A 26,860-nucleotide genomic window follows, 5' to 3' on the forward strand; every position below is an offset into this window, starting at 1 on the left:
ATGAAGACATGCAGGGGAAGGTGCCCTTTGATTACTATCAGCATTGTCGACATTTGCATATGCATTCTTCTTCCTTCTAAAATGCAAATGTGTTCGTTGCAAATCCGACTAAGAGCCTTGTCGGCACACTGTATGCATGAATGCATGTGTGTGTGTTCCTCTTGAACCCTTATCATCTGTCAACAAAGTCTTGTTTCCACCCAGCGGACGTTTTGGAGCAGGAAGCACCCCACGCTGTTCCGTGTCTGAAATGTCTGTGTGATGGATGGATGGATGGATGGAGGGAGGAACAGATTGATGGATGGATGGACAGACTGATAGACCCTCACTCGAGAGGGAGGCACACTGTTAATCACAGGGGTCATGCCCTGTTAATTGCAAGCTATGGAATGCAGGAGGAAGGATGTGATTCTTATCTTTTCTCTACTGTGCTCCTTCATTCAAGTAAACGCCTGAAAAAGTGACAGTCCTACAAAGCTTGGCAATAAATCCAAATTCACATTATAGCCTAAGGAATGTCTTTAGCAAATGCCACAGCGAATTGGCTGCATTTAAAAACTGGTACTTTCAAGAAAAATACGCATGCTCCCCAAAGCCAACAGTTCGTACATTAGCATGTGAAAGCGAGCTGGAACAACAATGACCCCCGCGAAACTCGGCCTCCCTCCTCACTGTCGCACAAAGATCAACCCTCCAGTAGCACCCGCCACCCCCTACGACCATGGATCAGGGAGTTGGGAAAGGGAAAGAAAGGATAATGAGAGTGCAGCTTGTTGCGATGCCAGAGAGCTACACACGGACCGACTGGTGGGTCTTGTAAAGACTCTATGTCCACCTGAGATGCACGGAGAACACACACGTTTGATTGTGATGTGGTAATGTAAACTCCTACCCCGATGATTGAACAATCACTCGTGCAATTCCAATCTCTATTCCAACTTTGGCACCAACCATACAGTAAGCCCGCACATACACACCACACCAAAATGCACTCTTCCTCCTACACACACTTTTGTGGGCATTGCTGGGCAGCACTCCACAGTGTGTGTGTATGTGTGTGTACAGACACCAAATCAGCAATCCAAAAAACAATTTGTGGACAAAATGCAATGCGATAATTAAAGAGGAACACTCAACACAGCAATCTTTTGAGTAGCTGCTCACTTCAGCCTCTTTCACACCTTGAAGCCACAAAATACTGCATCAGTGCCGCATATTTTCTTATAGAATATTGGAACAGGTGTGGTATTGTGCTGAAAGCATTCATCACCATCCCACAAGTATTGAGCTTGTTAAACATCTAATCCTAGATTGGCTCACAAGTAATGTAAAACAATGCTATTGTGTTTGAAGAAACTACGTCTTCAAATTTGAGGTGTTTCAGTTAAATTATTCACGCACCCAATCACGCCTATGGACACTTTAGTATTTCCAATACATTCGCCATGCATGTTTTGGGGGGGCTAGGGGAGAACATGCAAACTCCACATAGGAAGGCCAGAGCAAGGTGGATTTGAACTCAGTTCGCTTTAACTGTGAGGCGGATGTGCTAGTCACTGCCCCACTGAGCTGCCCTGGAGTATACTGTATGTACTGTAACATGAAAATTTCAAGCAGTATTAAAAATGTAATTGTAAAAAATACATTTATGACTGAAATGCAAAGGTAAAAATGTACATGGAGTTGAAGTTATTTTATTTTTTTCGTTCCCCAAAAATTAAAAATCACAGTTTATGCTGTATACGGGGCACTGGGTTATAAGGCATATGGTCAGCTTTTGAGAAAATTGAAAGCTTTTAAACACGGTAACTTTAAAATTTGGTGCCATTTTTAGCCTTTAAATTGGTTACACGTTTGAACTAACTCATTCAGGAAAATTCATCTGATTGTCATGAAATGTTGTGTTTCACATATTTGCCATTGCCATGGCGATGGCCAAAAAATGTTGTCTTTAAGAATCTAAAATAAGCCAGAAATTTGGACACACATAATGCTTGTCAAAAATATGACCGTTTTAGAGGGGTACTTCTCTGTAGCAGTACCCAAATATGGCAGTAGCCCACAGTGCAAGTACCCAAAAGTGGCCAGGTTTGTGATAGCACTTAATAGCTGCTTAGCTCTTGTCCAATTTTGGAATGCTGTGTCACTGTGTGAAAGCAAACAGGCACTGGACTCTGTGTAAAAAGCAAAAGTTAAGTTATAGTCCATTCCGCTATGGAATAGCGATGGGGCTATTTTGCTCGAAGCCTCTTTAACACAGCCTCTTTTTTTGGATCTGTCTCTCTGTACTCTCACTTTATTTTCTCTCTGCTGTCGATGAGACACTGCAGGTGCGCTGGAAAGAAGCGCAAGCATGAAATCTGTCTCGATGGTGGGGATTGGGAATGCAGAGACTGTACACAAAGAGGCATTCCAAGCCTCCCAGGCAGTGAGCGGCCCCGGGCAGCCTCAGAAAGCCAAAAGCAAGGAGGAGGGGTGTGACACAGGAGGGAGACAAAAAGCAGGAGGCTTCGCTTCCATTCTTCAGCCATTCCCATTTCAAATTCTCTCTGTTGTTTCTCCTGCGCTCGCCTCTCGTCTCCCCGCCTTCATTTCCGATCTTTCCAGACGGATCGCAGCTGTCAAACTTTTGACGACTTCATCTCGCGCGGTCGTGACCCTGCACTCCGCCTGTATGGGAGTGTGTGCACGGCTGTCAGTCAAGAGTGTTTGACGTCTTCATCGGGCTCAGTCATGACCTCAGTCTTAACCGGGGGTGTAAAAAAGAGGGGGAGTTCCTGCAGTCTTGTGTTTCTCTACCCGTCCCCTTTGCACCCGATGATGACCCCGCTGAAGGGGGAGGGGCGGCTCTGCCTTCTGCTGTCACCGGCCCTTTCTCAATATCTCACCATTCAACATCTAATCCCTTCTTCCTTTCCTCTGCTCCTGCTATTATCCACGTCAATCTGTATCAACAGTGAAAACAAGCGTTTAGCATTTCAGCATACTGACTGAATCTCCTCTTGTTTCAGGAACCACAACTAGTCTGGGAATAGAAGGATCGGAATTGCTGACTCAATTAGCATAAATGTAGCTGTATGAGCAGTAGAGCATACCTTTCATTAAGGTTCCGACTATGGTCATTACACCAGGGTTCCCTGTTTACTTGGGGGTTCAGTAAAGAGTGATTGGATTTAATTTCTGTCAAATTGATGTGGAGATGATCTATACATGAATAACGAAACCCTTTCCCAAATTATTTTGAATCCGTTAAACAATCTGGATCCACCTTACTTCGCTGAACTCCTTCACTCCACATACCTGCCCGCGGCCTCAGGTCTGCGGACCAGATGCTAGTGGAGATGCAGAGAACTTAGCGGGGCCTCAAAAGGCATCCAGCCTTTTCCCTGGTGGACCCTTCCCTTTGCAAAGAACTTCCGTTAAATGTAAGGCAAGGCTCTCTGTCCAACTTAAAACTCGTCAAAAGACACGTTTTTATTCTCTGGCTTTCAATTAAATACGCGACTCGACACTTGTATTTTGTTTTTACTCTATAGTATTGTTTTTGGTTATTTTTATTTACTATTTTGTTCATTAGTTGTATTTGTGGTAACAATGTTTTAACGCTTTCCTCAATGCATGACCGATTTCACCACCTATACCAGACTGTACACCGCAAATGCTGTAAGGCCCCAACTTCATTGAGTTTGTATGTAAATTAAGCAAAAGTTCAGTTCCAGTTTAATTTGCTTTGACAAATCTTGCAGCCTGTGAAAAAAACCCCACTGAATATGTGTCGCACAACACACTCTGCTCCAAGTACTCTCGAAGTAGCAGGTGCCCTTCAGCCTGTCTGTTACGCTGACAAAGCGCAGGCGCGAGAGAGAAGGAAATCCAGGAACCTTTTGACCTTGACGACGGGTGGGAAGAGAGAACGTCTAAATCTCCTCTCCAGGGTCCCCTCCCCGCACCATCGCAAACTTAAAATGGAAGAAGGGTTCCCGTCCGACACCGCTGGGTCAGAGACTTCACGGCAGCGGCTTTTGCTATTCACACGCACTTTGATGGATTTCTAACCAGGCGAGCTGAGGCCGGCCAGAGAACTGACAGGCAGCGGGAGTAAAGGCAGGAATAGAGTGCGCGGCTGACAGATAGATGGCACTTCACATCTGCTCCAGGTTCAACAGAGTCAAGGGTTTCTCCTAAATCTCGAAGAGGAGAAACATCTTTCAGACCTCAGGGTCCACCCTGCAAACTTCCCATCCCCTTTCAAAGCCAACCAACAGGCTAAATGGGGTGAAGGTCTTTAAGAACATTTGTCACACACAGAAATTTGGCTACCGCTCATCTTATTGAGAAGAGAAAAAAAAAAGAATGCGGTTTTCCACTCCATGTATTGCCAACTGGCAACAACTGCAATTCCCTTTATGTCCTTGTTTTTTTTTTGTACTCTTTCTCTCTTCTTTAAACTTTGAATTATGGCACTGTTTGTTATACAATTAGCCTTCTGGGATAGGCTCCATAAATAAAAATGGAGGGAGCAGTTCAGTGAGAGGCTCCCCCGTGTCCCCCTATTGGTCTCTGTCCATCTGTGTGGGAGTGAATAGGGGGAGTGACACCATGCCGTATGACTGTCTCCCGATAAGACTTTTGTCTAATGCCTCAAGCACACAAACACGCACATTTGAGATGTCCACGCCATTCCATTCCACGTCATCCACACCTCAAGTATGTTGGTGAGAAGTGTGAACAGCTTGCATATTTGCTACTGTAAAGTTCGGACCGCACTTGTAAGTGACAGAAAGGCGTTTTTTATGGCCCTTTTTGTCCAGATGGCGATTCACAATGAGACCGAACAACTTTAGCGTGCAGGAAATGGAACACCAATTACCAAACAGTTTCAGGTCAAGAAATACAGTATGTGATAAATTTACAATAATTCCTCCTCAAGTGATCCATCAAAAACCTATTTAATACATATGTTGACATGCACAAGCGCTGTACAAAATAATGGTTGACGTGACTTTTATATTAAAATTGGTGGCAAAAAAAGACACTACGGTCAGAAAAACCTTATTTATATGTTAAAATCAAATATTATAGGGAGGCACAGTATGTTCATGAGCATGTGTCTGTTATGTCAGCAACATACATGTTTTGTTAACATGGATGTGTTGCGTTAATTATGCCATCATGGTGTTAGACTGAGCATGCCAGACTAGCTGTCGCCACTTTACGTGCTAGGCTAAAGCTAGCTTTTCAATTAAGGATAGCAAGCATTTGCAAAAACATCAACATTAATTCAATATTTCATAATTGTGAACATTCGGATACAGTGCTGGGAAGTAACTTTGTGCAAATAACTAACTAAATTTTTCAGGAGTTTTAAATGGAGTATTATTTTTCTGGTGAAAGTTTATTTACTAATTCTTAAGCTTAAAAACCCTTGTATGTACATATATGTACAGTTCATTTTTTTCAGTAGTTATTCTTCGCTAACTAAGCAATGTGTTAGTCTCTGAATAATGTCAGGAAAGCATTGCTTTGACGGCACAAAAATTGAGCCGATGCTAGCTAGCTGAAAATAACAACATGTAATATTCTTTCTCTATAAGTTGTTAAAGAGGGTAAATATTTAATATGCAGAGAAGGTTCGTTAATGTTAACTTTTGTTTTAACGATAGGTACATTTCATAGTATATATTTATATTATTATTATCATGATTATTATGAATAACTTTTACGTAAATGCCGAAGTTGAAGCAGTACTTCTACTTTACCTATTTTTGAGACATGATTATTTTCACTATAGTATCTCTTCTACTTAAGTACAGAAAATGAACACTTTTGCCACCTATGTTCAAATATGCTGTCAAATCCAATTTGAAGAAAATACAGTGCAGTGTTTATTGCTGTCATTAGCGGTTTCACTATAGATAACAGACGTGTATTTGCCAATGTACTTGCCAGCCTTCAACTCAGTTTACTACATAATGACAGTGTGAGATGAACAGCTGAATTAATGTGCCATGCTTGCCGCTAAAGCCTCATCACTGTCACTACGATGAATCATCCCATAATAATAACAACAAACAAGCTGCTTACCTTTACATGAACTGCCTTTTTCTTCGTATCCTGAGTTACAAAGACATCCACCAATAGGAACCAGCCACTCTCCATCAGCACCGCAATACATTTTAGGCTCTTCTCTCTCCTCTGATTGGTCAACACAAGACCCCCTGACCTCCACTAAGGACGAAGTGTCAGCCCCTGTCACTGTGTCCGGGAAGGTTGCCAAGTTACGAATAGTCAGAGGGCAGGTTTTGTAGAAAACCCGCACAGACACCAAGGCGATGCAGGCACCAACATCCTGGAAGGCCAAGTAGAAGCCTTTTCTGTTTGTCACCTTCACATCCCGCACCTCAGTGTTGAGTTTCATGATGCGGTCTCCAACGTCCACCTAGACATACAGGGAGACGATTTGCACATTACTGCAGAAACTCACAATATTAGCGTTAGGTCTGGTTATCACTAAAATTGGAGTGAATCGCCTCAGATCTTCAGTTAAAAAAAATCCAGATTTTGCTAATAAAATTCCTACTGCTCCGGATGGAATTTGTGTACATACAAATACGTACATCACTTTTCAGGAGATCCAAAAAACAACATATTTGCTCTATCATCAATACTACATAGTTAAAGAGGACATTTTGGACTGGTTAAATAAGAATTGTATTCTTCTTACTGCTCCATTCCAACTGTGAAAAGTGTTGACAATGTGTAATGTATTCCTTACTTTAATAAAAGGAACAAATGTTTATATAATTCATAGAGAAATGGAATGATGAAAACAATCTACTTCAAAAGATGTTTATTTATGCATCGCTTATACTAAGCTTATAACCTGCTAAGGTTGAAAAAAAATGCAGTTACTGTATTTGTCTGGCTATCTGTGTTGCTGCACCATGGTGGAAGAGCACCATTTCTCATCCAAAGTCAGATGGGTTTAGCTCTAGCTCACCTGCAACCCTAATGAGTAGAAGAACGCAGAATTCGTCTTTCCAAACTCAAGTTGCATTCACCGATTCACACACTTTTGATTAAGACCAAGGGAGAGGTTGAAAAAAGAAAACAAATCCCGAATCTACACTTTTATCCACAACAAAAAGTGAAATTCAATGTAAATCGGTAACCACTGTGGTCTGTAATCCTCCTTACTAACAAATAATCAAACATTAATGAAAACATAAACCCCCTTGGGAGAGGTAATTAGCAAGGACTACGAAATATTCCTGCATGGTCCGCCTAAGATAAAAGTGCTTGTTCCGCAAATAAAAACATTACAGCTAAGTGCCGCAGGAGGCTTTTCTTGGAGATAAGAGCGAATTAAAGTGAACGGAGGCGGGAGGATGAAGAAGTCGCTCGTTACCTGAGTGAAGCTCTCGTCTGCCGCCACCGTGTCCACCTTAATGAAGCTGCTCTCTTTGATGAAGTTCTCCCTGTCTTCGTTGGACTCGTGGTAGTATAGATTGAACGTCTCCTGCAAGACAAAAGGGATTTAAAGAAGAGAGAGATCTATTCATCTCTGTCGCTACTCATTTTCTCTCTTTATATGATAATGAGCCAAACTGAGTAATGGTAGGAGATGCAGGCATTGTAAAATATAATAAATATCCATCAGAAGCAGCCTTAAGAAATTCCATATTATATATGCTTGAATTTGCAGTGACGGATATATTCCAGACCCTTCAGTAACAGCTAATGAATTTATAAAGAGAAAAGATATTTAAAGTGAACAAAATCCACTTTTTGAACAATTAAACAACAAAAAATATGCCTTTAAGAGGCGGAGCTTGAGTACCGTGTATCAATATCGGGTGGCAGTATAATACAACAGCTGTGCAGACAAATGAAGAAGAGTTTCAACAATTGTGACTCAGTAGTTTGTCGCAATATCAACCTTTTTTTGAAGAGGATAAAGTCTTTATGCCTATTTGTATTGTATTGTCTGTCTGCGTGTGTTGCTCCACCATTTGTATTCAAAAATCAGTTCTTTCAAATTTACCACACCCTCACATAAATGTTGTTAAGCGCCATTAATGACCACAGAGAAGGAAAATGGATCTGGTCGTTTTAAACACAACATGTAAGTGTCTTTGTTTTATGTTTAGATTTAGAGTAGACTTTAATTGGGACTAGCAATCAATAGTTTGAAGCCTGAAAAATTGTTCTGCTACATTGCTCAGTTTTATAGCCACCATATAGCTAGCTCTTGAAAAAAAATAGTGACTCGCATTTCGAGGCATCAAAGTATGGCTTCAAATTCCAGAGCATATGTGGAATAATGTCTCTTATCGAAATATTTCATTTAAATTTTATACCTTGCAGGTGCCGGTGACCCCAGGTAGACTGTTGCAGTCTCTCAGGGTAAATTTGACCTCCACGTAAACCCTTTGAGCACCAGTCCTGGGGATCCAATCCGTCCTCAGCCAGTTGTTCTGATTGGGTTGCAAGACGTTACAAACTTGGTACGTCCTGATGGGGATGTTCTTTTCATCCATGATGCTTACTTCTTCCCACTGCAAAGTCACAAACATACTTTCATCTCTGAGACTGTTGAGCGGTAGTACGTACAGAATGTGTGGTATATGCAGCATGAAAATAGTAGTCTCATCTTTGAGGTAGTATTAATGAGACTATGACCAAAATGTATATATTTCTAGAAAACTAAAGATATATCAGATGTTCTGCTTTCTTAAATGCACATCTTGCAATGTCTTGTTTGTCTTTTTAAATTGAAAACATATTGAAAGTTATTTTAAAATTGTGTTTTTGAAAACATGTGTAAATGTGTTTTATTTTATGACGACAAAACGACAAACGTTTAATACAAGCGTTCTTATTCATCATGTAGTTATTCCAAAAACTCCAATGCTGCCAAGTGGAGATGCTTTGAAATGAAGCTGCCAGAAAATGAAACCCAGGAGAAAAACAATAAAATGTGGTTAAAAATAAACCTCATGAGCATGAAATTGTCTTTTGTACTGCAATTTCAGACACGATCTATCCTAAGTTCTCAAACAGATACTTTCACAAGACACTGCTTGATGGAAAATTCGGCTAAGTCATTTTTAACAAAAGATTCAATCTAATATTTGTTGGTCTATTGTGCTAATCCACATACAAAACCAATGGACAGTCAAATAAAGTTAACTATTGATTTTGGCTTCAGTTAACAAAAGCCCAATAAGTTGAATAGATAACCTCCACATATTTCCCAAGCTGCACGGTCTAATTGACTGCAGCCATTCATTGTTGCATCACTATTCTGCAGCGCGATCCCATTTGTTGCCACTCAAGATTTTTTTTTTTACAGCCACATTTCCATGCGAGTGAAGCAAGCTCAGCCTTCACTGCACCATCCATCTCAATCGAGGCAGCCACTTGCCTTGTACCACGACCCCTCAAATGACCGCCGAGCCTCCCAACTCTAAATTGGCTTTTTATTGCCACTGAATAATAATCTGTTCTCTCCCTACAACCGAGAGCCACAAGAGCTTAAATGTGCCATGTCCAATGAGGGACAACGGGAGGGAGCGTGCGTGAAAGACGGCGTGAGTGAGCGTGCTGGTGGCAAGAGGAACGGGCGCTTGTGTGTGAACATGTGCGCGATGAATTTCCATCAATATGCCATCAACGATATGATCTTGTAGGTTAGTTACTAACGGCCTTTTAGTGCTACACCAATTAGTGGATTGAGGATTATACATCGTGTGTCGGTTGGGTCATTCTTCCAAATCACATAGTTTTTATATATTTATGGCTCGCTCAATTATAATATCAGAACTGCTTGTTAGATTCTCATCTTAACCTTTGGTGTGTCAATCTCTTAATTTGTAAGGATTTTGACAGCCTGCATTTCAGGGGGTTAACTTTTTGGAGATTTGAACCTGTTACCCTGTTGATTTCTCATCCTAAACACCGCTGAGGTATTATATCCTTTCCTTAATGCATTTCTAAGTATACCTTGCTGTGTCTGCACTCAAAGCACCGAACCCGCTCCAGAAAATAAACATGACTTGCAAGAGGCCTGACAACAATAGTAAGCCTTCGTACCACCCGTGCAAGAGGAACAACACACCAATCTTGTCCACATCTTTTAGTTTTGTTTTGGCACAGATTGTTAATGCATCAATAATCAGGTCACTGCATGGCATTGTCTATGCCTTTTGAAAGATGAGTGAGGAAACTCCAACAGGTGAATTTGGTGGTTAATGATGCTCCAAAAATCACTCCAATGGGACTTCAAACTAAACCAAGGTAGTTTGCATTGATTGCACCTATTATTTCATTGACGCATGACAAGTTGAACATACAGTGCTATCCTGAAGCGAAATATATTTTTGAGGCAGCTGCTAGCAAGAACACTAGCAGTGAACGTCAACAAATGCAATCATTAACACATCACTGGTGCTCTTTAAACTTGGCGTCCAAAAAAAAAAAAAGAAGCTTTTTAAGTAACTGTAACTGATGAATTGTGATTAAACCAAATTCAGAGGTGTTATTAATCTAAATAAAACAAAACAATCATTTGACAACTGTAATATTTACATGATTTCCCCAAGGACAGTGTCCATCCTTTGTGGCTGCATTACCAAAACGAAAGAGACAGGAGACAAAAGAGATAAGCTTCAACCATCATTTTCCTACATCAATGGTCCTCACCCTTTTGTTACATATTCATACTCCATGTGATTTTTTTTTTCAGCCAACTATCCCCTATCCTGTGCAAAGCATTTTGGGATAAAAAAGAAAAAAAAGAGACTTTAAACTCAGTGATATACACGCCTGTATAAAACAGCAAAATACAGGCAAACAATGTTTCACGAAGGAGTCTCTATAACGTAATTTTGTAGATCCAACCTCCAATTAATTTGCTCTAAATTTGAAAACAAAATTGTATGGTTCCCCTCCATCCAACCATCCATGCATCCATATATTATCTTAACTGCTTATCAGCCATCTTTGGGCAGTAGGCAGAGTATATTGTACATCACATTAAAAAGCATTCAATTGGATTTGCTAATCCCTGGAGAAACCCTGTTAAGACCTCAGGTACCCCTGAAGTGCCTTCATGTATCCCCAGGGGTACTTGTTTCCCGATTTGAGAACCACTGCTCTATAGCACTTGTCTTCAAGGGGGACACAAGAGAGATGGAGCCTATCCCAGTGAACTTTGAGTTAGGACTGGTTTCCAGCCAACTGCCTGGAGCACATTCGGTATAGATATACAACCATTCACACCAGTAGACAAGTCAGAGTCTACTTTGAACACAACATGTTTTTGGAATGTGAGAGGAAGCTGGATTATCTGCAGAAAACCAACTCAAACACGGGAGAAAACATTCAAACCACAAAGGGAGTTTGGAAGACTCAAACCTTGAACCTCAGAATAGTGAGGCAGACATTCTTATCATGATGTTGTAGATTCATTTTTGTATAACATATCCTGTAAACTGTTTGCCACTACATAACCCCCACCCCCCAAAAAAACAAACAAAACACACACATTCAAATATTGTGTACTTCTAGTTAAAAGCTCCAATAGTTAGTTGAGCTCGAGGAGATGAAAATTTTATGACCAGTATATGATGGGCCATGCACCAGAGGGTTAATGTGCAGCAAAGAGAGTGTGCGTGCATGTACAAGGGCATGAGCACGCTTCTCGCGTGGCATGCGTGTTTTTAATGTGTGGGTGTTTGGAGGCCGGGCTGTAAAGAAAAATGAGGTGTGATGCCTCCTTGTCTCGACTCATTTGGAGTCTTTGTTAGCTGAATGAAAATCGCAGCTGCCAAGGGGGAGAAAAAGCTTTGGGCCTGGAAAGAGATCCCTAGTGATATGTGAATGCGAAGCAAGAAGATGCAAAAAGTGTCAGAAGGGGTGAGGGGAACCGGGGGAGGGTGGCGCCTGTAATCAAAAGCTTGGTGTGTGCGGACCAGGACCCTGCCAATCAAGTGGCCTGTGAGAGAATGAGCGTATAGACAGCCACGAAACTGGTTTCAAGTTCACCAATAACTCTTAAACTAACAACGAGGTGAGAGAGTCACCACGGTGGACGTAGAGAACTTTTGAGATTTTTACAACGGTAGAAAATGCTTAAAGAAACGACACCCACCACCAGGCTGCTTTATGCCACGTGGCGTGCCAAACCCAATGCCAACTAGCTCATATTAGCACTTAGACTGGTGGACAGCTCATTTTCAAATCTGTGGGATGAAAATTTAGTTTCCAGACCTCATGTGTGCATGTCTGTGTGCGTTGTCCAAAAAGACAGCAGGTTGTCCACAGTGTATCTGATTAAGAAAAAAAAAATGGAGAGAAAAATATCGAGAGCTCCCACTCACCCCTCCTTCTGAGGGACTCGCTGCCCATTTCAGCTCTCCTGGCACTGTCCTGGTGTCCAGCAGGGTCACTAAAATGACACATACACTGTCAACAATGCTTCAATTTAAAAATATTAAATGGGTGAACAAAAAGTAAGTTAGTACTCAGCCAAACAATAGTGCATCCACTAAAACATTAACGTATAATTTACAGCAATCCTCAACAAGTTTTAGCTGCTAATGTGCATTTCAATTTCAATATGTTTACCTGTATACATTTCAAACATTCAAGGCCTCTTTTATATCATGCACATCAGTGCTTTGAAATATGAGTTGAATTAATTTGGTGACCGTGCTTGATATTTAAAACTCCTTTCACAAACCTTTTCCTATTTAAATGAATGAGACATTATTCCATTCCAGCCTCACAAAATAAAACTACAAATTAAATGCGTTTTTAGAAAGGGAATTGGCACAGCATAATATCATGCTTCACAAAATCATCAAATTACATATAGTTGTAATTAATTCAACAGTTTGTGCATCATGGCTAATTAGTTGTGGTTCTTTTTCTGTGTGTGAATTGCCCACCAAGGGCGTATAATCCAGTCATGCAGACAACACTTAGAGATTCAGTATGCTACAGTAATGCACAATTCTCATCATTATAATAATTATTATTGTTGTCGCACGACTGTAAAATATATTGTTTGATCCTCTGTCTACATGTGTTGGGACACCATTTGTGTTCAAATGGTCATTTTAGCATTGCCACATTTTGCGTTGTTTGTTAGCATTGTGCTAAATTCAATTTCCTAAAGCAAAGTGTTGTTTTTGAATGGGATTCATACAAAAGAGCAGGTTTTTTTTTGTTTGTTTTTGTTTTTTAGACTTGTTTGCCTTAGCATCTATCCTGACTGGGTGTCATTGACTTTTCTGTGCAGCAGAGAGAAAATGGGCACAGCAATGGACACAAATGAATGGGCTGGGTCTCAGGAGGATGTAGAAATAACCAAAATAGATAGACAAAAATATTTTGCCACCTGGCTGTGAAAAAAAACGGACATTTAAAAAATTGTACTAAGCTAGTTGCAAGACTTTCTACAAGTTAGTGTGCATGAGGAATTTTTCTAAGGTCACTGATGTGCATGAGTTCATAAGGTCCTGGCTCTGCATTTCTCTTTTCACTCATCACCATCATGTTCACCATCATCATATGCAAATGCAAAAAGATAAAATATATATTTTTGGCATCCAAACAAATCCTATTTGATTAAATGATGTCGCAAAACCTTTGCTTATGTACACTTTAATAAATCATTTACCTACCTATAAGTTAACGACAAGGTTGTTACATGCAAAATATTTCAAGACATGATTGTTTCGGGAGGCATCACCATTCAAGGAAGAAAAATAACATTGTGAATGTCGAGAATTCCCAAATATGTCAACTTTTTCGCCCTCACTGGCTCACGGAACGCGGAACAGTCCAAGGACGCGCACCGGGCGCACGCAGCCGAGCCTCCAGCGCAAAAGAGTCCCAGTCACACCACGGACGCCTTACCTTCATTGGCCGGATAAATCCTCGTCCTGGAGCTTGCAACTAGACTTATTATCCACATAAACAGCGTGAATGTTCGCCCTACATACGCAGCCATGTGTGACGAAGGGAAGCGGGCGTGCTGGCCGCTGACTGGGCGCGCTGGCTGCGGAGAATCCATCCCGGTGGGAAAAGTGTGTGTAAATGAAGAAGCCAACGATGTGCGTGTGTGTGCGCTTGTGTGTAGTGGGAGTGAGTTGGATGCAGAGGATAGTGGGGCGGTCTCACACTCGCGTGCTTGCCGTAATGGTCATTCAAACTGCACGAGCCAAAAGATATGCATGCACCAAAGTCAGAAACGAATTCGGATTTTGACGTTTACAAAATGAGAAATCCATGTCTAAAAGTCGTTATTTGGGATGTTTTTTTTTATCCAATATTTTGTTTGACTTCTATACTTAGTGTAACCCCTTAAACACCTCCAAAATGGTCCACAGACACAAGATAAATATTTTATTCGCCCTATTTCTTCCACTTCCTTTATTTTTTATGTGGCATTTTATGAAGAGGAATCCATAAAACGCCGCACAAAAGTCACACGATTTAGCTTTTTAGGATAGCACATAAAAATGGGTAATAACAGGCGTTTTAAGGTTTAAGGTGCCTTCAGTGGTATACCTGAACGTTGCTGAGCCAGTACATATAACTACAGCACCCCCTTTTGGTGAATTTTGTTCATGGTAAGGTTTACAAGTGTCAATCAAATAATCTTTGTCTTTCAGCATTTATTGCGTGTTATGACTTTACTCGTAAAAGCGCAATAGAAGGGCCCATCATGGAAGGAAAAGAAAAAAAAACACAAGTGAGAACATTTGTGCAAGGAAGGATGAAAACACGACCAAGCAAAACAAAAGACAAGCCTCGTGACCTGTCCTCCTACACCGTGCTCTCCCTCAAGAAAAGTCGATAACAACGGCTCTTGAAAAATGACAGCATGATGATGTAAATGATCAGCTATATTGAGTTGTATTTTTTTCCCCCCCAGAATTGCTTGTTCGTTAAACTGCTTGTGGGCACACAAAGGCGTCGGCCGCGATTGGGGTAAGTGTTAGCCAACAAAAGATTTGTTGTATTTGACAAAAAAGTCAAGTCAAAGTCTTATTAATCGATGACATAATCGACAAAGTCAGTGATATTCATTACTGTATCAGAATGCTCCTCAATATTTTTTGCGCCATGGACCAGTTTTACTTAAAGCCATATTTTGATTGACAAAACCAACAAAACAAAAAATAATAAAACTGAAAATAATCATTTTGCCTATTACAAAAGTCATCCATATTTTCCTTTGACAAACAGTCCAATCTTATCTTGTTCGTGCTTGTTTGACCAAAATTTTGATTTAGTACATAGCAGCAGATAGTCCCAAACCCAGATAAAAAAATATGCACTGTGTCAGGAAGTGCCTCAGGTATAAAAAAAAAAAAAAGGTGCCAAACATATCACTCCTAGATTATGCCAAACAACAAAGCTTTTTTTTGTTTTTAAAACATGCTCATTGCCTGAAAGTTGCTAGCCGGAGTATGCTGACATAGACAGGCTAACAAATAGCGTCAGTATATATATATATATATATATATATATATATATATATATATATATATATATATATATATATATATATATATATATATATATATATATATATATATATATATATATATATATATATATATATATATATATATATATAATTGACTTTTATTATAACTGATAATGCTGATAATGATGTCAGGTTATCTCAGGGCAGCAGAGAAGGCCTTGCTGGCTCTGATGGTACACCACTGATATAAGTACAACCAATGGAGCAACACATGTAGACAGATAATAATACACTCAGGCATATATTCTTTCTGTTCTGTAAAGAGAACTTGAGCCTAACTAGTATAGCCATATGTCTTTATTATAAAGCCCCCAGTTAGCCAGGGAAATTATGCCTAAAGGAGTTGGACAATATCTGTTGAATTAAACCATAACTGGCAAAGATTGTTTATATTCTTAGAATCTATTGAATGATGACATTTCCATATGTTGTTTTTCTTTTTTTTAAATGCAGCATTAGTGCTATTTTTCTTCTTAAAAAAAAACACATTTGAACATTTGTTTTTTGGAGGGGATACTGGAATGGATTATCTCAAGGCAATACGATATCAAGTTTGTTGCATGTGTGTTCGCATTTGCATTTGCATGCTCCATTCTCCATCTTGCTTTTTGTCTTTGCACTTGCTTCACCGAAACCATGTCGATCACGTGTAAGGCATTCTAATGAGCCCGAGAAGAGCATCTGGCGCTTTGAGACGCCGAACTAAAAAGACGAAAAAGGAACTCCCGCATTGGATGTGCCACTCTTCCCCCATTCACCATAATACAATTTTCACGTTTCTTTCTCCCACGATGCCACGATCGACCGCGCAATCACAAAGGGCAAATTAGCCCAAGCGGGGAACGTGACTTCGCCCGTGAACGTTGGCCCAATGGCGTCGGGCGGTATATGGCGAGGGCCTGCGGCGTCAATGGCGTGGGAGGGCGGTGCTTAGGGGAGCTGTTGTTTCTGGTCATTTGTGTCACCGAAGTTTTGATTGATGACCGTTGGGATGTATTTCCCACTCTCCTTTGAGATTCGCGTCTCTCCTGAGGAAAGAAGGGGGGGTTCCACAGCGGGCCCTTGGCACGCCATGGTCTACACACTACACTACACTACAAACGGGTCTACACACATATATCTTTTGTTCAATTTTGGTCCCCAGATGGCTGCTGCCCACACATCTGTATTGAGGGGCTCACACAGATGCTGAACGTTTGTGTATTTTACATGTTAACATGAACGGTGTCCAGCATCGAATACGATAGAGATCAAGACGAGAAGGGTGACCGGAGGAAGTACATTTCCAAATAGAAACGCGTGAATGCGTGTGAGGAAAAATGCCCAAGGGATGCAAGTAGGTGTGTGGGCGGCAAGAGAGATGAACAAAGGAAGCTGGGAAGAGAAAGCGGGGACAGCGCATTGCCAGTGAGGAGCTGATTGGACGGGTGGGCGTCGGTGGAGTATGGATGCTGGTGGTGATGGGGGTGGGGGGTTTGTTGGGCGTTTGAAAAGGATCTTCCCTCAAAGCCTCGCTAAGATATTCCTGGAGCGATTTCGGCTTTCTTGAAACCCAACATGGAGGGCCTCTAAAATTGTGGGAGCTAAGTATGGTTACAGCCTCATTCCCAGCATGAGAAAAACATTGAATGCTACATCTTACCTGAACAACAGCAGTGATTCTTAAACAGCGGTTCTAGTCACACTGGTACTAGGGCTCATCTTAGTGCGAGTGCTTTTCAAATAGTGGGACAGGCGAGGTGATGCCAGGGGTGGTGCAGATGACTCCCAGGAAAAAGGCTTTGTTTTTCTCATGCAAAGTGTAATTGCAATAAGATAAGACTTTTCTGGGGTTGTTTTTTTCAGGCACTTTGATGCACTTGGTTAGTTTTTATTTTTTTTTCAGTTTTAAATTCAGCTGTAACCCATTTGAACACAGTAAACACACTGTAAAAATAATTAACAGTTGCATTTTTATAAATGATAATCCTATTTATAAACAGAGTATAGATTGGGGGGGCAAAAAGTTTTCTCTTTCCTTTTTGTTATTGAGAAGCACTGCTTTTGTGGTGTTTGATAAAACCAATTGTATTGAACTTTTTAGTAATATTGTGTCTATAATTTACATGATAATGAAATTATTTCTCAGAAAATTACATGTGCTCAGGTACTTCATGAAATCAATCATGGCTCAGCTTGCGAACATTACATGACCAAACTCAGAAAGCAAGTGAGCCATAGTCTGTTATTACCTGAGTACTGAGCACCCTTGATGCCATTTTTAGTCCTCAGCAAGTGGCAAAATATAATATAAAAAATATAATGATGTTAGCAAACTAATCATAGACATATGCAATTTTAACGGCTAAAAAGATGACATGTACAGCTCTTGCGTGCCAATGTTTCACACTAAAATAAATGTAATAATTTGCTATTAAAGATACAGTGATGGCATGAAACACTGCAAGCCTTTTTAATTCAACGGTTAACAGCATACTGCATGCTCCACATGCAATAAATGATGACATGATGATGATGATGATAGCACAAGTAGCTTACCATGTTACTAAAAAAATTTACCTATATAAACAGTATTTAAACACATTTGCTAACAAAAGATTAAAGACATTTCAAATGAAAAGAAACAAAAAAAAACAAGTATTTACTGAAATCATTTAAAAATATTAGAGTTGTGGCTGAATTCACTTCTGATGGCAACTTTCTCCGTTTGAATACAGCATAACAGCTAAATGCGGCTTTACCCTTGTTTGCTTTGTAAACTGGGCTCCACTACTTTATCCATAATTGTAATTTAAAAAAACAAATACTTTTACTTTTTTCAGCTGAGCTGACCAAGATGTTGGCCACACTAATCTTGAAATGTTTTGAAATTATATATCCTGGTCACATTTTTGTTTTGAAAAAAAACAAAAACAAAAAACAAAAATCAAACTGTATTGAATGTACTGTAGTGTATTGTATTTGTGTGTGAGCGGGCATTCACGTGTGTGTGCGTGTGTGTGTGCATGATTCCATAAACATGGAGTCACAGTGATGAGCTCCTCACTCCCATCCCATCTCCCTCCATCTGTTCAGCTGCCATTTCCGTCTTCAGAGGGATACAACAGAGCGAGAAAGCGCACAGTCAAGATAGAGCGTCAAGTGAGGGAAAAAACACTCTTAAGTCACCCGTGGAGATCTGGACATCTTGTGAACAAAAGTATGGGGACAGCTGGCCTAACCTACATGAAAACACAAGAATATATGGAGCTATTTCATCCTTTTCAAATAAAGCAGCTTCCACTGTGGTGGAAGAATGACAAATTGAATTTGGATGCGTCTTTAAACAATATTTGTGGGGTCAGAGGTCACTGATGTCTTTTCTGGTGAGCAAGGTGTACGTAAGTCACAACTCTGTGGCATTATGAGAAAAATGCTAATTTGAAAACATTACTGTATTCATAACAAAGCTTTAAAATAACAAATACACAATGTAACATATTTTTTGCATATTGGTGGAATGATGGCCACATGCTAAGAAGAAAGCACATACTGCACTTTTTAACTTGCACACATGCTTACGTCAGTAAAGTCGTGGCACTATGGAGAAAAATGTAGAACAGAAATAAAACACTGCAGACATAATGAAACCATAATAATGGCTAATAAAAGTTGGCGTACATAATCTTTGAATGTTTTGGTATAAAAGTGGCTAAAAATTCACTTTGTGTAAGTTAGTACCCTGTGGCATGATGGGAGGAAAACAATGCAATATTATTAGCATTTAGCTGGATGTTTCAATTTTGAAAATATTGCTATGGTTTGAATTAGTTTTATAACTGTAAAATGTGGTTCCAGTTTTCTAAAGATGTTATTTTATTTCTTTAAAAACAATGTTTTCTTCAATTTTAGTTTTTACTATTTTGTTAGGTCTTTGTTAAAGGAAATAAAATGAAATAAAAAGTAGCCTACGTAAGGGTTAATAGAAAATATGATTGGATAAGATCAGACAGACCTCATTGGCATTCATCCAAAAGAGCAAACTCATTTTTGAGTCAAAACAGCTAAAAGTGAAAATTGCTCTCTTCTGTATATCCGCACCTTAATCGAGACCATCATGAAAATGAAACGAGTTGCATCCATGTGGTAGCATACTCACCATACTGTAACTGTGTCGCTAAGCGCAAACTGGCCTTTTGTGTACCCGTGAGAGGAAGTGTAAAAGTGAGATTTGCGGTTGGCTTCCTGCGCTTACGAGAGCATGTCTTTGCGGAGGTACAGGTGTGTGTGTATGTGTGTGTGCGAGAGGGCTTTCATTGTTCCTCTCCTCCTTATCTACTGTCTTGGCGGAGAGCCTGGACCGCGTTCTCCCCTCAGCGATGTGACCCGGCCCCTCAGATAACAGACCACCCTAAAAATACTTCCCGGTGTCTCACCTCTCCTGGCGTGAGGTATCCTCGGTAGTCTGCCACATTAAAACACCTCTGGGCGTCTTCTGCCGTCACACAATACAGCATGACCCCCCTTCAGTAATATTTTTCTTCTCTTCTCATTTTGTGTCTTAGTCTGGATGGCAGAAGTGCAACTCAGACTGTTACATCACAAGTTTTCTTATCGTTGCGCTACAATAATTCCTCATCACCCCCGCAGCTCTTGCCATCACCCACACTGTGGACACACAGATGGGATGTAGGAGGAGATGGAGAGGACACAAGCTTCTGGGCTCACTAACAATTCCACATCAAGTCATTTACCATTACGTTTCACACATACACACAAAAGAAAACCAAAGAGTTTGTTGTTTGGCTTGTCGCACAGGTTTGACTGTCAGGAGGAATTTGCATAACGTGTTTGAAGATGACGCCAAAAGCATTTTCAGGGCTTTTCATCTTGTAGTGCTATTACTATGTTGGACTTTTTTATGTTTTAACTACCAAATTTCACATGTGGGCTCAAGAAGGTTGTTGCTTTCTTCTTCTTGTGCAACTTCTGGTGTCTGCGCATGTGTGCACCCTCGCCTTTCTTTTGGCCCAAACCCACGCAGGTGACCTGAGGGGTCTTTGTGTGGGTGGACAACTCAATGGTGAGCCCTCACCCTTACTCCCCCTTTAAAAAAAAAAAAAAAACGACCCCCATCCAACAAAGCTCACCAATGGAGAAAAAGAAAAAGACTTGTTTGAAATAGGCTTTCTCAAAATATTCAACTCCAGACCTGAATTAAGTCTGATTTTTTCTGTCCAAACTATGTCCAAAAATTGACTTCATTTTTGTTTGGTGAATTGGTAACTAGAAATCACATCAGAAATTACCCAAAGACTTGTACATATTATTATATTTCAAAAGATTATATTTTGAGAACAAGTTAAACATTTGTAAAATTAAAAAAAAAGTATTCATAATGCTATGAAGTACTTGCATTTCTAATATTCCAAATGTATTTTATGGTAATATACTAATATTTGGCCTTGAACATACTGAAGAGATTTTTTTATATACAGTATCGTGCCGGTCAAAAATGTGAAAAACACCTTTAGCTATCAAAGTCTTGAAAATGCACAGCTGTGAATTGAAAGGCATTCCATGTCATAAAGCATATAATATAAATCAAAAAATAAAGTTTTGTTCGTGTGCCCTGCGATTGGCTGGTAACTACCTTAGCCACCTTAAAAAATAATTGTCTATCGAATCAATATGAATGGAAAACTGTTTTGGATGGAAAATCATTCAAATCGTGAGATGGTGAAAGATTCATATCGCTACTATCAATATGTCTTCATCAAGACTTATTTTTCTATTAATCTACAGTGCACTATTTGTTAAAATAAGTAAAATGCTGAATTAGATGTTGTTTTCAAACTTTTGATATAGGATATAGGATATTTCCTACATTTTGTATGTCATCTTAGCAACTAGGTTGATAAGATAACATAGTAAAATGCCACCTTAACTCAAAGTTTATCCTCCGTATACATTATATTGTTCTTAATTGCATTAAACTAAGGATAAAGAAAACACATATGTGACGACAAATAATTTAGGACAACAAAGGGGTGTCTGTTTTATAAGTAAAACGTTTCTGACAGCATTTTCAAATTCTCATCACCGCTGATACTACATTCCACTTGAAAATGTAATCTTTATTCGATAACTATAAAGACCACACCAGGTGAGAAGAGAGGCATTAAATCGAAACAAAAGCAGTAAGATCACATGAAGGTTTTTTTCTCAGTTGGACAAGCTTTTTGATAAGCGCTTGTGTTTCAGTCGCTTAGCGAGAATTAGGCTGTCAAGCCACGTGATTGTCCAGTTTATCAAGTTACCTTTTCTTTTATCGGTAAATAGAGTAAGAGTTCATGCATACACACATATGCACAAACAATAAAACAACGAAACTCAAACCCCAAGCTCCCCTGCTTTTCGAAGAACACAATACGTGTGTGTCGGATAAACACATACACCCACCTCAGCTTTAGGACAGATGTTTGCAGTTTTCCACCTCCTGGAGTGGCTTTGCCCAAACAAACAGCGCCCTCATTTGGCCAGAGAAGGCGAGCACTATTGACGTCATCTATGTGGCAGGAGACGGAGGAAGGTGCGACATGTTGGAGTGTGGGAGACTGCGGAAGGGCAGAGGAGGGCATCAACACATGAGTCACTATTTCTCATACAGTCATGTGTCGAGTGAAGTTCATTACTTGTTCAAGCAAAGTTCCAATTAGTATCACAGAGATTAACTTGTGATTGTTGTCAACCGGTGGGGGCTACCACATTTTTTTTTTTTTTTTTATGTATATAAATCTAAATTTAATTTAGATGAATTAGGACAGTGATCAGAATCTGATATATATATATATATATATATATATATATATATATATATATATATATATATATATATATATATATATATATATATATATATATATATATATAGACTCAATGTAACCCTAACCCTATAATATAACAGGGTACACATTCTACTTAGCCCATGAGAGCTGTTTTGCAAAATGTATAATGTATAATGTTAAAAATTACTTTTACGCTATAGTCCTCTCTTACACCATTTTTACTATGTAGTCTGTCTTGTCTGCTCAGACAAATATTGCTCATGATAAGAAAAGAGAGCTATGTTGATTTATTCAAAAGATATAATGGAAGACCAAGCTTAGAATGACTGCAAAACATTTTACATCAAATACCGTTGCTTTGATTGCATTGATAGGATTGCATATAAATATATTCACACTGCGCTCCAGTTAAAGCTGCTGTTCATGTTCTACATTTGGAATCGTCACATATCAGCAAATGAAATAGGTCATGCAGAGGAAGGGGGCAGGGTGGCTGTGAGGAGCTTTGGGAAAAAAAATAAATCTAGCAACCCCTTCAAAAAAAATAAAAAAAATAAAAACTGAAGGATGCCGAAGAAGTAAAGCACCCATACCTGCACTTCAAGACACAGCATGAAATTACGACAGTGGATATTAGTCTTGTTTCCCCTTGGGGAAAGTATCCCAAGATAAAGGCAATATTATGAGTAACAAATGACACGAGAGCAATTATGCATGCATGTGATCTAAATATTCCATAAATGAAAGAGGAGGAGATGTTAGGCTCCATCTTAAATGATGTGATGAAGTGAGTGTATAAGAAGATATCCACAGCATAATGATTATGAATCCAGTAAGAATGCAGATGAGCAGATCTTCAGCAATTCATCAGCGCAGTGACACTTTGAGAAGTCGTATAAACACAAACTATAGTTGCATAATGGCACAGTATGGGCTAAATGTGTAAACTGTGAAGCTTTGGCTGTCGTGTGATAATTTCACTTCCTGCTCTCAGTATGGGAACAAAGTGCTAAAACACCTCTACAATTAGTTGTCTGTTTCGTGTGAGTATTCTTTACAGCATTGGGTCTGGAACTGTTGGGACCTTTTTTTCTAATTCTTTTTTTTTTTAGAGAAGCCCAATTGTAGCTCAAAACTGGAAGGATAAAAAAAAAAAAACGCAAAAAAAATTTCTACTGAAGAGCAAATAACCCTATCAAAACAACACTCAAAGTTCTTAATAGCAATATTTGTTGGTACAATTAAAGAAATTGCCTGTTGGAGGTCGTGGATCTGTTGAAAGGCAATCATGCTAATAGTCACTTCTCTGGTTGTTCTGTCAGCTATAATGTGAAATATTTATGACTTTGAGCAGGGCATCTTTGCGATTAATGCAGAATACATTTTTTTTTAACACGGTGAACCTTTGTGCTTTGCAGTCAGGTCTTCAAAATGTGTGGGAGCATGTCTTCACAGTAGCACCCGCCTGTAGTGTTAAAAAAAAAAGAAAAAGACGTCTCATCAGCTGGAGGGTGCCTTAAAATGTTAAATGAGTCGTCCTGCCTCCTAGCTCATGCAAATGCATGACGCGACTGTCAAGAAGGTTGCCTAGTTTGCTATTTCTGCTCCGAAAGCCACAGGGCTTGATGTTGCGCCAGTCACGGCAAGGTGACTCCATCCACGTGTCACTTGACTGCAGTATTCTAGACTCACCGCTAAACGGCACAAGAGATCCACGTTCTAACTCTTGAACCTGACTCTCGTAACAAAATCTGGAATGATGATGACGCATTGCCTGGTAAAGTAAAAGTTGATTTGATGAATGAATGGAAGAATAGTAAATGGGATAATGAATCTTCTGTTACAGGAAATGACCTACGCAAGTAGCAAAAAAAAAAAAAAGTAAGACGTAGTGATGGGAGAGTCATAAATATATATATATATATATATATATATATATATATATATATATATATATATATATATATATATATATATATTAAAACGAAAAACTCTTTTTCGATCATCTGCTCCTTATTCGCGTAATTTTCCATAAAACACTTCTCAATGCATGTAAAAAAGATCTAGTTTTCAACAACAAAGAGGATGAAGAATCAAATATAGTAAAGGCCAAATGCCCCCCCCCCCCCCCCCACACACACACACACACACACACTGTATGTCAAACATAAACAGCAAAAAATACCCAAAAAGAAACACCGAAAGAATACCAAATGCACAGCAGTCAAACTATGATTTCTATTGATTTTTTTATATACTATTTATTGTTCATATATTATTAATATGCACCAATCAAAGCTGCACTTCTAATTATGAGTTTTGAAACCTTAATACATGTCAAAAGGTGAGGAAAAAAAATGTCCACCCAACTGTTTTTGAGGAACATTTGAGAACCCCGGACGTTTGTTCATCATTAATAGATGGATAATGTAATTCCTCAAACAAAAATTGTAGCACTTCTCTGGTTGCACAGCAACCTTCTTCAGTGGTTGATGACCCACACAAAATAGTGTGCTTTTTGTATAATCGAGTGTAGGTATGTTTTAGAAAGATCCTAGAGAAAATGCAAGCCATTTATGAAGACAGCTTGGAGTGTTTTTGTGCATTCATCAGACACTCCTCCGGCATTTGAGAGCGGAGAGCGTGATATTTTATGATTTTGTAGTTACGTTTCATATACCTGGCACATTTTTTTTTCATCAATTTAAAGCAGTCTTCTCTGAAATTCATGACATATCTTCATATTTTTGTTTTGTTCAGGGACTTCAAACATTCAAGGGCTCTTTCCCAAACGTCTTGTTTGATGGACGACAATTGAAACTTCCATGAGGGAATAACACACAAAATATTGTGATGCAGATTTTTTTTTTTTAATTTAAAACCAACAAAAGAAGTTTTGAAAATATACGAACACATATTGCCTGTCTTTTACAGTGGAATGGATTTATTGTAAGGCAAGTAAGAGCCACATAGCAGAAATCTATAAATAAAATAAAAGCCAATAAATATTAAATTAAAACCAGTACTACACTTTAAATATTTAAAATTAATACAAGGCAGTTGTGTTTGTCTCTCCACGGTAGGATGAAGTGCTGTTTTTACTTGCTTTCCGTGCTTCCCTGTAAAAACACACGACACATTGGTTTAGTTGAATATGAGATATGCATTAATGTCACCAGAGATTGAGAGGACAAAGGCCTACTTACTCGAGCTCCATGATCTTCTTAATGATCCAATCTTGCTTCCAGTGGCTGCACACTTCTCCATCACTGGTCTCAAATCTGAGTGGCAGATTAAACAAATAACTCAAAATCTCATTTCTTTGAATAAAAGATTCACCGAAGGAAGGAACTTGGGTTCTTACACGATAGCGCGGATACAAGGAAGGTTCTTCCTCTGGATCCTGTAGCCGATGATAGGAGCAGAAATCTGCCCCAAGCTGCTTTTGGTGCAACACGAGGTAATCTTTATTCCTGTTTACACATGAAGAATATATTTCACTTTCAGCAAAAAGTGAAGTTATGCAGATTCAGCTGGATCGAATGACTTACCGGGGTCTGCAGCAACCAATGCCAGGCAGCCCATGAAAAGAGCCAAACACGCCAGTTTGGTGGTGCACACTTGCATGATTGTTCCTTGAGATGGTCCAGATGGTCTTTGGAGAAAGCTGACCGTTTGATCTGGAAGGAGGAGAAGGCTGATCCTATCTGGTCAGCCCTCTCGGTTTTATAGGAGAAAAAGGGGAAGCCAACTGACCGCTGGCATCATCTTGTATTTGACAGCAGTAAGGTGACGCACTTTTTTTCCCCTGATTTCATCATTAAATTTATATCTTCAATCCAACATGTCCAAACACGCTCATCCTCGAGCTATGCAAATACAATGTAACAATGCAATAATTTGGGGATTACCTACTCCAACATTGTTCAGACTGTGTTATTTCATTTATCTAATGCCAAGTTTTTGGCATTTTAGAGACAAAACATAATTGAAAACTTACTAAATTGTCCATAGGTGAAAAAAAAAAATGTCTATAGTTCAGGTTGTCCCCTGCCTATTGCCCAAAGTCAGCTGGGGTAGGCATCAGCAACCTTGCAACCCTTGTGGGGAGAAGCAGCTCTAAAATTGGATGGATGGATGGACGTTATTTAAAAGTATTATTTATTATTGATTGATTGATTGATGCCGAAGGTTTTAGATATGCACTGAGAGCTGCATAATTGTGTAACAAAATAGTGTACACTTGGAACCCCTGCATAGCTGTTGTTCAGCACATGCAGATTTTTAAATGTGTTTTTTTTTTTTAGTTTAATTTATTTGTGTGTTTATTGTTTAATGGTTAAAAGACATACCCACAAAACAATCTGTTTGAACTGCTGCCATCAGGCAAATTAAAAAGATTTTCACAGCTGAAAATTGTTAAATATATATTCTTTTAACCCAAGTCATATTTTGAAAACACAAATTC

General features: G+C 39.3%; 2 protein-coding genes across 2 annotated transcripts in view; both read right to left on the minus strand.

Annotated features, from left to right (window-relative positions):
• LOC148414784 (ephrin type-A receptor 4-A-like) overlaps positions 1-14,095 on the minus strand; it is a 34,628-nt gene extending 20,533 nt beyond the window's left edge. The window contains exons 1-5 of the mRNA XM_088428710.1: positions 13,927-14,095; positions 12,384-12,451; positions 8,361-8,558; positions 7,409-7,519; positions 6,085-6,439 (exon numbers count right to left, since the gene is read on the minus strand). Of these exons, the coding sequence (XP_088284836.1) occupies positions 6,085-6,439; positions 7,409-7,519; positions 8,361-8,558; positions 12,384-12,451; positions 13,927-14,083 (889 nt within the window). The 5' untranslated portion in view covers positions 14,084-14,095. The remainder of the gene's footprint in view (positions 1-6,084; positions 6,440-7,408; positions 7,520-8,360; positions 8,559-12,383; positions 12,452-13,926) is intronic.
• An 11,247-nt stretch (positions 14,096-25,342) lies between these two features.
• Positions 25,343-26,070, minus strand: LOC148414786 (uncharacterized). The gene is made up of 4 exons (XM_088429873.1): positions 25,944-26,070; positions 25,757-25,865; positions 25,599-25,673; positions 25,343-25,511 (listed from the first exon to the last, which is right to left on the minus strand). Exons 1-4 carry the CDS (start codon positions 26,017-26,019, stop codon positions 25,439-25,441), a joined length of 333 nt encoding a protein of 110 aa, XP_088285999.1. The 5' UTR covers positions 26,020-26,070; the 3' UTR covers positions 25,343-25,438.
• Positions 26,071-26,860: the final 790 nt, after the last annotated feature.

Source organism: Hippichthys cyanospilos, chromosome 12, assembly GCF_059441005.1.
Source record: "Hippichthys cyanospilos isolate Australia breed blue-spotted pipefish chromosome 12, RoL_Hcya_1.0, whole genome shotgun sequence".
NCBI lineage: Eukaryota > Metazoa > Chordata > Actinopteri > Syngnathiformes > Syngnathidae > Hippichthys > Hippichthys cyanospilos.